This window comes from Xenopus tropicalis, chromosome 5, assembly GCF_000004195.4.
Source record: "Xenopus tropicalis strain Nigerian chromosome 5, UCB_Xtro_10.0, whole genome shotgun sequence".
Lineage (NCBI taxonomy): Eukaryota > Metazoa > Chordata > Amphibia > Anura > Pipidae > Xenopus > Xenopus tropicalis.
Genome location: NC_030681.2, coordinates 24,949,667 through 24,961,673, shown reverse-complemented (window position 1 = coordinate 24,961,673; position 12,007 = coordinate 24,949,667). Strand labels below are relative to the sequence as shown.

The 12,007-nt window shown below is 37.2% G+C and overlaps 1 protein-coding gene across 3 annotated transcripts in view; it reads left to right on the top strand.

Annotated features, from left to right (window-relative positions):
• Positions 1 to 12,007, top strand: part of gpcpd1 (glycerophosphocholine phosphodiesterase 1) — a 39,578-nt gene that overhangs the window by 14,772 nt on the left and 12,799 nt on the right. For all 3 annotated transcript variants that reach the window (NM_001142145.1, XM_012962810.2, XM_012962811.1), the window contains 9 exon segments: positions 94 to 169; positions 1,465 to 1,506; positions 3,622 to 3,745; positions 5,448 to 5,691; positions 6,315 to 6,477; positions 7,506 to 7,638; positions 8,920 to 8,974; positions 10,447 to 10,539; positions 11,675 to 11,752. In NM_001142145.1, the coding sequence (NP_001135617.1) occupies positions 94 to 169; positions 1,465 to 1,506; positions 3,622 to 3,745; positions 5,448 to 5,691; positions 6,315 to 6,477; positions 7,506 to 7,638; positions 8,920 to 8,974; positions 10,447 to 10,539; positions 11,675 to 11,752 (1,008 nt within the window).

Below are 12,007 nucleotides of genomic sequence, written 5' to 3'. Positions count from 1 at the left end.
ACAGTTATTACTTGAACCCATTAAACAGAAGAAGTCAAAATGGTAAAATTGGCTTCATTATATTTTTGTAGACCTTTAATTTTTGAATTACAGAATACCAGGGATCAATGCCAAGTCATAATTCACAAGTGGGAGACCCATCTGCAGCCTCGATCAATAAAGCCTTTAGGTATGACCACCAGTTTGTTAAGCGCATACTTTAATTATCTGTTAGTTATATTTGCACATTTGCCAGAATTTGAATGGTATGGGAAGAAAATGGAGTTTGCCAGTGCCAGCATGGAAGGAACACTGTGTTCTGGCTGGAACAGGTAGCAATGTTTTTAGGGCCAACGGCAACACGAATATAGCAAAATGTAAAGATACAAAAATAATACTCTTCCTGGTCAGTATAAATCGGACTTAATTTTCTTTGTTCCTTGGAGCTGGAACTTAAAACAGATTTTTTCCATCACAGACCAACAGAAGTATATCCTGTTGTTTACAGTGTAATATGATTAAGTCATATTTGCTTAATGATCTTCATATTTAAGATAACAGCAAGATGCAGTGTTGAAAATACAGGTCATGCATCACAGGGTGGTGTCTGGTTCTTTATGAGGCCCTGTGTAATTAGCCAAAACAGCTAAATTAGATGAATGGGGCCCTGCATCTGACAGCTGGAGTGCACTGGCTTAGACCATGCTAGTCACGATGATAGCTGTATGGTCGAACACAGATCCATTTGTGACTTCAAGAGGCTAGTTTTGAGAGTCAAAAAACATCCCTGGGGTGGTCCCCAAACTTTCTCTGCAGGGGCCCCAAAACCTTAGATATACCACTGGCAAGATGCCAACCATAATGCTAGCAAGCAGCATACTGGCAAACTCTCTTCCAAGAAGTAGACCAAAAACGTGCAAATTTTTCCAACAGTTTTAGATGCCCTTTGAAAGCTATATTGATTGATATAAGCTATATAAGTAAAGGATAATATTGATAATGGTGGTATCAGTACTGCTCTTTACATTTGGCAAACAAATCAGTTTGCAGTGATTTATTAATAAGACTTTAACCAAAGCATAAAATAATAGATTACCTTAGCCTTTGACCAGCATGCTTAGTGTTATCTTATTCCAGCAGAAACCAGTTATTTACTTATACTATTATCTCCCAACAAGCTTATTGTATGCAAAAAAAGCCAAGAGATCAATGCCAAGTCATAATTCACAAGTGTTGGCCTGTTTGCAGCCTAGATAAATTAAGCCTGGCTCATTTTTTTAAGCATACATCACAATGCAAGTCTGTGGCAAAGTCCTACAACTCTTTTTCAAGGTATGCCACCCAGGAAGAAATTATATGAAATAATGATAAATTCCTGACAACTTCGATGGTTGCAAAAGTCACAATACGGTTAGAGTAAATTATGTAAATTTTTATTATTGTTTTCTGTCAGTAATGTTCTTTTTCTTAAATGTCATTTTATAGATGATGAATACCTTATAGATGATGGAGAATTTGGAGTCCACAGTAAGTAAAATCACCAGGCTTTCCTGCCTTACTTTTTGTTTAAGGTAAATTAAATTATGGGAACGTGTTATTAAGTCCTTTGTTATATAATAGTTTTTCTACAGGCTGTTATGTTGCATGTATATATATATATATATATATATATATATATAAAAATATAAAGATAGGGTTCTTATTACTATTAACCATAAATGTATATTTACAGGCTCGTTAAGCACCTGCATGCAGTTTCTCTGAAGGCTTTCAAGCATCTCCCTTCACAAAATTCTGCCTTCCTTTTACTTAAATGAAAAAAAGGGTACATTTCCTGGACACACCCTGAAATGTGTCTGCTCGCGTTTTTCTACTTGTTTAGACACAAAAGAGCACTGGTAGCAAAAGAGCACTTATTTTCAAACTCAAGGAAAGACCAACAAGAAAATCCATAACACTAAAATGGCTAAAATATAATGTATTTTACAGCATAAAAATTAAGACCAAGATCTTGGCAAAGCTGCATCAGCTTCTAATCTAAATAATTATAGGCCAAAGTTGCACAATTCTAGCGTGCACATACCAAATATGGTGCCAGTTAGTGCTGCCAATGAGTCTTGCCTCAGGGCTTATGACTTGCTTAACATACATAATCTAGGAACAGTAACACCAAAAAATGAAAGTGTATAAAAGTAACTAAAATATAATGTGCTGCTGCCCTGCACTGGTAAAAGTTGTGTTTACTTCAGAAAGTCTACTATAATTTATATAAATAAGCTGCTGTGTAGCCATGGAGGCAGCCATTCAAAGGAGAAAAGGCACAGGCACATAGCAGATAACAGATAAAACACTATTGTATTCTACAGAACTTATCTGTTATCTACTATGTAACCTGTGCCTTTTCTCCTTTTTTCCAGCTTGAATGGCTGCCCCCAGGCTACACAGCAGCTTATTATATATATCATAGTAGTGTTACTGTAGCAAACACACCAGTTTTACCAGTGCAGGGCAACAGTGCATTATATTTTTATTACTTTAAAGCTCTTTCATTTTTTAGTGTTACTTTTCCTTTAAAGGCAAACACAATTGTCTAATAGGAGATGCTACTGTGTAATGATCTTGGAACAAAATCTTGTTACATTGGTTACATATACAGGGATGTATATTCATACATTATACGGCATTATTTATTTATTTATTTATTTATTTTTTTAAATGAGGCAAGGTATGTTTAGGAACCATATACAGCTATGGCGTTATAAAAAAATGTCACCACTTTTGGAGTGCAGAAATGTAGTGTAGAGAGTTATTGGGAGCTTTGGATAAACAGTATAGAATAGAGTAACATGATTTGCAAAATGATAGCTTTTATAGGATATGCCTTGATATCATCCTAAAAAAGCTGCAATACTTTCCAGCCTGAAGCAGGAACAATATCAGTACTGGTATGGGATCCTTTATCAGAAAATGTGTTATCCAGAAAGCTCCAAATTACAGGAAAGGTATATCGATATCGGTATAGACTCCATTTTAAGCAAATAATTATAGTGTTTAACAGTAATTTCCCTTTTCTCTAATAATAAACCAGTACCTTGTACTTGATGGTTAGACCCCTTGTCCAGAAATACCAAGGCCCCAAGCATTCCAGATAAAAGATTCTATATCTGTATAGGTATTTCTTGTTCTAAGTGCAATGCAGCAGGTAAGTGTATGGTATAGTTGCCATTAATTGCATGGTGAGCTGTGGAGAGTTTCCCCTACTGATCTAGATGATCTTTGCGCCCCATTGTGTTGGCTCAGCTGGCTGATCACGTATATATGTTTTCAAAGTAAAGTTTATTGATTCATGTTCGATTGGGTGTATAGCGCTTGCCTCTATATGCCATCTGCACCATAAGTAGGCTGGCATAAACCTCAGATTTTATAAATGTATAATTGTCAGTAGAATGTACACGGCAGTAAACGGGTGCTATAAAAAGAGAACAGTATATTGCCTAATAATATTGGTGTGCCCATGGTGAGTAATTTGCTAGCACTGTACAGTTTCCTGGGACTGTCTCTTGGAATTAAATTGTGTATTATCTTTTAAGATGTGTACAAGCTGTGTTTGTTGCAACTGATAACTTTTATCTATTTTGCCAGATGGCGTTGAAACTTTAGATTCCGGATGGCTGACATGTCAGACAGAGCTTAGAATACGTCTACATTATTCTGAAAAACAACCTGTCTCTATTTCTAAAAAAAAATTTAAAAAGTCTAGGTTTAGGTAAGGCAATGATAAGTTTTGATGTTTGAGAGCATAGATTTGCTTGCTGTTATAGTAACTGACTACACATAAGTTTTTTTTGTTTTTTTCCCATACACAAAAAATACTAATTGAATAGTCATGACTTTGCAGCTCTCTTCCTCCCCAAAAAGGTTAGTGTCAATGAAGATCCTGTTAGATCTTGCCTTGACCTAACAGAAATTGCAGTTGAAATGCTTATAATAGCCTTATGGTTACAATAAGAAGTACAAGATTCCCTATCTTATGCCTATAGTTTTGTAGCTCATGCACTAATTTCTCTTAATATGGCTTATGTTTGTGCTATGCCACCATCTGCTAAAGATAACGAGGTGATTATGTTCCTGAATATGTAATATTTGACTTTGAAGAAATAGTTTTATTTTTTAAAACACAGCCTTTCTGAGGTCTATACAAACTGCAACCTTGTCCAATGTTACTGACCAGCATGAGCAATTTTTTAGTATGTTATAGAAAGCCCTAAATATTACTAATTAAGATATTACTCATGTGTACAGAATTGCATTTAAACATGAATAGGGCTGGCATATTTTGAGCTACTGTATTGTCAATTGTTTAGACATATGAAAATATCAAAGTTATATTGCCAAGGCAATTAGTTCAGTAAGCCTGTGAACATATGTTCTATGCGGACATTAAGCTATGGGCATCTTATATAAAGTAAAATAAAAGCTGACCTTTAATAAAATTGTACTTTATACAAAATGAACTCAGATTGAACTCAAAGGCAAACTACAACCAAGAATGAAAATGGCTAGAAATTATGTATTATGTATTTTATATGCTGAACTTTCTGTACCAGCAGAGAGGTAACATCAATGCTATAGGCTTTCAGAGTTGTTCACAGGAGCACCCCAGAGCAGAATCAGCAGAAAAGAAGAAAAGGATCACATTTTGCTACTAGAGAGACACAAAATATAATGTATAACACTTTTAGCCTAGTAGTTCTAGCCTAAGCTTTATATGTTAAAGTGATTTACACTGGGGGGTGCCACTTTAAACTTAAGGCCCCAGGTCAACTCTCCTGTCCACAGAGAAATGCATTGGCATAGGGTACTGTTCCTGCAATGTCACCATCTTTCCCAAAGTCCAAGAGATCCTCTGCATTGTCCTGCATGTGTGAGGACTGCATCAACCTCGCCAAACGAGGAGATCTTATTAAGTATGGCCAGTTTCCTGTTTAAAAGCATACATCTTTTTGGTTGCTATGGGTAACTGCACCTGAGCATACTTTGGGCCGTTTATTCTATATGGGGGTTAATGTATAAACATTTGTGTCACCGATGCTAACAGTGAGTTCTGCCACTCATGGCCTATAAGCAGCTGGATCAGCCCAGAGCAGACACCCAGAGCATGTTTAGTGCCATCATCATTAGGAAAAAGTATGGCCAGGATCAAAAGGATATGGAGCCACTTGTGCTTCTTGGCTGATACAAGTCCAGTACATAGATACTCTATTTTAGCCTTATCCTTCTTTAGCCCCTAAGTGTTCTGTTTAGATGAACTACGTAACATAAATATGCATATATTTCACGAAACATAAAATGATACTTCTGATTCTACTCTCTGTTAACACTTTAATTTCAAATTACCTCCATTAAAGTATCTCCCCACTCCCTATGGGCTGCAATTTGTTCTAATGTTTTGTCTCTTGTGGGGACAGAGTGAAGTTGACCCTGGGAGGCTTAGAAGAAGAAGGTGAAGATGAAGAGCAAGATGCTGTTTCTCCTGTTCTTCTTCCAAAGATGGCTAGCACATTTGACATCTCATTAATAAGCAATACAGAGTACAAGTCTCGTCACTCCCAGCCAGAATGCGGTTATGCCCTGCAGCCTGATCGCTGGACAGAATTCAGTATACACACCATGGAACCAGACAATTTGGAACTACTTTTTGACTTTTTTGAGGTAGTTATAGAAGTTTATATCTCTGTCTCAAATATTGTGTTGTTTTACAAGATTTATAGAATCGACTAAGTATAGTTAAGGCTGATGTCCCATGCAGGGAATTGTCGGTGGAAATATTATTGTACAGCGATGCGGAATATGTTGGCGCTTTATAAATAAATGTTAATGTAATGTAATGTAATGGAAAGGCCTATGCAACACTTTGGTTTTCCAAAGTTTCCTCCTACAGGCAACTATGCGCAACTTTGGAAAACCAAATCAATGCGTAGGCCTTTCCACCAGTGATTCCCTTTGTTGCCGGTAGAAAGGCATTTAGGAGAGATTAGTTGCCTGCCGTAGCTGAGATCTGTGGCGGGCAACTAATCTCTGTGTGTGAAGCCTCTGTTATATCTGCTTTTGTAATACATCTCTTTGGGATTCCATTACTCTTTAGGAATGTAGAGTTTATTTAGGGTAAGGCTTCTGTCCCCAGATTTGTGCATAATGATTTCATGTCTCTGAAACCTCAGGTGCATTCAGTTCAGTCTTAGATAAGAAATCACATGTCATTGCATTGCCCTGTTTAATGAAATGGCAAATTTGTTCTGTTAGTGGCTAATGGTAGATTATGTTTAATATTATAGGAAGATCTGAGTGAAGCTGTGGTGCAAGGTGACACTCTTCCGGGGCATGTAGGAACTGCATGTCTTCTGTCATCTGCAATGACAGAGAATGGGAAAAGCAATGGAGTTCTGACCCTTCCCATAATGAGCAGAAAAGCAAGACAGACACTTGGGAAAGTTCGAGGTATGGATTCTGAACTCTTGCAACTTGAGGGTTAAGACATCCTACTTCTACTGTGGCATATTTATATGGCATAATAAATTTACCTTTCCAGTTTATGATAATGAACCCCAAAGCTTGGGAATACATTATTACAGAAGGAAAGTTTAAATCATTGGGGGCTGCCAAAATGATAGGCATCCCCAGTGATTAAGATTGCTTACCTGATTCCCAGGACTGGTGCTCCTGTTTGCTATATGCTGTTTGCATACCAGCATTCTGATCCTTGGCGCTGAATTCAATATTTGGTACCAGTAAGAGAGCGCAGAGGCATGGGGCAGACAGTAAATACAGGGCTCTCTGCAGTCTGTACTTTCGCTCCCCAACTTGTGCATCTGAATGACGCCAGTGTTTGGGGATGGGTGGCAGGCAAGGAACAAGTACACTAATGTGCCTACCTCCAACTGCCACTCATGAATACAGCTGTTGCTTCTAAATGCAAGCAATGTATATTCATGGGGTAAACGCAAGTCTTTGCATTCCACTTTTGCACCATTAAAGGGGACTTGTCGCCCACACATAAAAAACTGTATAATAAAAGTCCTTTAAAAATGAAACATGAAACCCAAATTTTTTTTTTTTTTAATTAAATTATCCATACTTGGGGTGACAGGTCCCCTTTAATGCAAAGTTCAAGTCAGTGTGCATAATTGGAAAACACATGGTTCTTTTCATCTGTTTTTTGCACTTTTCACCCTGCCCTGAATTAATGAGATCATCTATCTTTAAAGCAACACTAAGGTTTTATTTATTTATTTTTTTTGTGTAAAAACATTATAATTGGCATAAGAAAAATCACAATACAGTTTTTGTTTAGTATTATTAACCCCTTTATTACAACTGGAAAGTTTACCTTGCTGTAATTTACTGATTTTTTAGTGTATATTTATTTATCGGTTCATTTGGTGCCTAAAAAAGCAGGCTGTTTATGTGAAATTGCTACATATTCTTTCTGCAAATTAACTGAGGATGGTTATCATATCTACTTGCAGTGGACTATATTGTTATTAAGCCAATCCAAGGCCATAACTGTGACTTGAGCATTTCCTTCTCCAAATACTGGAAGCCAAGAACACCACTAGATGTTGGACACAGAGGTGCTGGGAACTCCACCACAACTGCAAAGTAAGCTTGGGGTGATAATAACTTCTCCCTGGGCCTGTGACACTGCTGCTATCTGTGCTTGTGGTTTCACTGTTCGCCTTGAGCATCCTTTCATTACCCACTCTTCTCATAATTTCACTGCTCTGTGATGTATATTTTCCTCTAAGCAGGTACTACTGACTTTTCACTACTTTGGCAAGGTCACCGAACTATCCGATGTATGCTTAAATTGGTTATCCAGGTTGTGACCTGGTCATTTCTCCAGGTTTATGATTAGATCTTAATATATTATGCCTCCTGTAAGGAAATCACCCATGGCCTGATGCTGTGCTCACCCAGCACCATTTTCAAACCTGCCAGATATATGTCTGGACGTACCCTTGATCAAGTAGATACTGGTTATGGTGGCCGTAGTTTTGGTCCCCGTATACAGACAACTAATATTCCCGCTCAGGGGGAAGGCCATATTGCTCCACTTATGAATGATTGCCAGATGTTAGGCACCTCTCAGTGGTTATAATCTCTTACCTGAGACCCTAGGCTGGTGCTCCTGTTAGCTGAAAATGGCACTAACCATCTGTAGGAACACACATTAATAATCTTCTTCCACTTTTATATTTGTTTTGGCCCCAGGCCAGGTGCTAACGTGCACAGTAGAGCAAAAAAAACAGCCTTACTTATAAGTGCAGCTTTTTACTTTTCAGCCCAGAGCAATTTAGCTTTTGAATGTGCCTTATATCTTTCATTAATTTGACTCTGGTACAAACCAAACAAATTGTACTGGAGCTTGTCATCCCAAATCTGCCCCCCCTGCCTGGTACTGACACTCCAGTGGTGCCTCTTAGCTCAGTTGACCACATCTCAGACGAGATAGAATTATTGCTTAATAACTTAATATCTTGTTTTGTCTCAGTCAGAATTATTTTTTGGTCAGGGGAGACCTGTGATGCTCTGGCCACATGAGAGCTTAAAAACACTATATTATGGCATATATGCTTGTTAAGTACGCCAGCTGGGAGTGTTTATGTTCATTTCTATTCTGCATCAGCAGTGGTTATCAACTAGATGGGGCAGCATTTTATGGTGGTACAGCTTATTAGGGAGCCTTCAGTAACTAAATTGTACAGGAGCTAAATAAAACTAGTTAATCTCCCAAGGCTTTACCTGAACTCAAAATCAGTTCCATTAAAACATTCATTTCGTAATGGTCTAACCAGATCACTATCTGCAAGTACAGTATGGTTTTAATTAAAAACTGGATTTGTCAACAATTCTCTCTCTCTCTCTCTCTCTCTTTTGTAGATTGGCTAAGGTTCGTGAGAACACAGTGGCTTCCCTAAAGAACGCTGCCAGCCATGTAAGATGTTTACCTATTCTTTTCTGTCTATGTTTTAATGAGAGTTGCCTAACATGAGTAACAAATAAGCGCAAAGGGTTGTTTCAGGGTGAAGACACGTGGAGCTACTAGTAGCAGCTACTTGTCAGGGCTACAGAAATAGACAATGCTGATCATTTACTGATAATTGTCTATGTGTGTTTTAGCAGAGGCAGTTGTCAGTATTGTCAATGGCAGGGTATTTTCTGGCGTTTAGTAGCTGTTACTAAGTAGCTCTGTGTTTCTTCGCCCTTAAAAAGGTTTAAAAGGAAAAAAACTGACAGACAAAAAAGGTACATTACTGTATGTAAAATGTCTAAACTCCTCCTAACGGAGAACTGAGATGGGTCTGGTTTTATTGTATTGATTGCTTAAATTATGCTTAATTATTCAACTCTACCCTTTCTCACAACTCACATATATGCTACTTTTTTACATAAAAAGCAAAGCAAAACCTTTCTAAAAATGTATACAAATATAATTTTTACATCTGTTTTAAAGGAATTATTTCTGTGGTGTTGCTATTATATGTTGATGAGACCATGCAAGTTTGAGGTGGGATTTTTAATAAGGTCTAACATATATAGTGCAACCTGTTTTTATTTTTTGTAAAACCACAATTGACTCTTTTACCTGCATTGTATGTATTTTATAGTTTGTTTGTTAAAGGATTAATAAATCAAAAAAAGCACATAATTCATGGCTGATTAGTATTTAAGTCCACTGTTTACTGGTATGCTATCACTTATCCAGAAACTCAATATCCAAAAATTTCTCAATTATGGGATGGCCAGTCTATTTTCTACTTTTTAAAAATGACTTTGTTTTTTCACTGTAACTTGTACCTTGTACTTAATGGTGACTTAGCAGACAGAAGTATTGATGATCCATATTACAGGAAAAAAAACTTTTGTCTGGAAAACCCCAAGTCCCAAGCATTTCAGATAATGGATCTTATACACAACTGCATAGAAACCAATGTGATCTTCATTACACACTGGACATATCAGCATGACCAGGACATTGCCACAACCATTTAGTAGTAAGCTGGCCAGAACACCCCTTTAACTGCGTATACACACACATAGAAATGCATCTTCAATTCACAAAATGATTTCAATGTATCTTTGCGCACCTATTTTTATGTTCAGCATGTTTTATAGGTGTCCATTTCTAAAATGATTATCTTTAAATCCTAAATCATGTCATGCCAGCAGCTTAGGGTTCCATCTGATCCCTATAATGTTATCTAAGCAAGCCATGCCTTTATTCAGAATATTGATACATGCATCCTACAAACTTGTTTAACAAGTGTTGTAACAATTAACAGGTACATAGTATCTGTCTGGGTTTCTATCCTATTTTTAAGAAAAGTTAAATGATTTTGTACATTATTCTTTATATAACTTTAAATATTTAAAAGTCTGCTTTATATTTTGAATTTTGTTTTATAGGGGGCAGCCTTTGTTGAATTTGATGTTCACCTTTCCAAAGATCACGTCCCTGTCATATACCATGATCTTACTTGTTGTATATCAATGAAAAAGGTATGACAGTAACTAATATTTAAGGTGGCCATACACGTTCAGATTTTAGTCGTCTTCCGATGAACGTTCTGATATTGGTCGTATGTTTAAATGCACATACGATCTAAAACTAACATTCAAACTGAAATTGTAGCCCCTAAAATACAAATCGGAGGATGCTCTGAACATGAAATTTTGGCAGACACCAAATCGTACTAAAGTGACTTCCATTGCAGGCCCCCCAAGGATATCGTCAGATACACAATACATGAACAGATTCTATCAGATTTTATCGTTATCCAACCAAAATTTTCTAACCTGGTCGATCAACTAAACGACTGATTGCCTTGGTACGAAAATTATCGTGATGATAATTTGGAGCCCACACATGTCCCAAAAATCGTCAAAAACTAGATTTTGTATGATTTTATCGGTATGTGTATGGCCAGGCTTTTTTTTTTTTTACCTTGTACATCCCTGCAGAACCCCATCAACTGAAAGCGCTTGCTTATCATATAAAATCATAGAAGCTTTGGAAGATTTCTGTTCTAAACAGCTGGTTGATCAGATACTGTGTTTGGTAATCGCAGGCCACAGTGATGCTCATGCACAGTCCAGATGTAATCAATAAGGGAATGAAAAAGGATAGCCTTGAAAACATTGAACATGCACAGTTGGATACATCATGGTGACCGGAAGATCAGGGGCGGTGCTGTCTGTCCAGTACAATCATAGCAAATCAGCAGTCCACTGAGAAGCCATCTGTATAAACAAATCCCTCTTTTTCCTCCAGCTGAGGAGCAGTATATTATAAAGAAGTTTTCTAGTAAATAGCTGATTTTTTTCAGTGTGCCTTTATGAATTAAAAGTAAAATATGACTTTACTTTGTTCTTTGTATAAATATTTGACTTAACAGCACTAGTGACTCAGGTGGTGGAAGTGTGGGCTTTTGAAATTTGTATAGTTGACAAGCCCCATGTTGCAGGCCCATTTAGTACCAATGAACATCCTTAACTAATATTACTTAGAGCTGTTCATCTTGCATATTGTGTGCAGGGATTTTCTTTTACACCACTTAAGTGTACTAATGGTACAAATGTTTTTTTGTATGAATACACAAAAAAGAGGTAAGAATGTATATATTTTTTTCCCCAGAAAGTAAATTCTGATTCTTTGGAGCTATTTGAGATCCCTGTAAAGGAGCTTACTTATGACCAGCTGCAGCTATTAAAAGTGAGTATTTTTTCCAAATTAAGGAATCCACATTAAGTTAGGGAGTCAATTTTGCTGCCCAAAAATGAGTGAAAAATGAAGCAATGACCCCGAGGCCGACCCCCCCCCCCCCCCCACCTCGGACAGACAGAGGACATAAGGCCAGGATACACCATCAGTCATATCATTCCAGGACCCCCTTTACAATGTATATAGGTTGCACATATTGAAATGCCACTGGGTGACAGGAAGAGAGTTTGAAGGAATGTTAATACT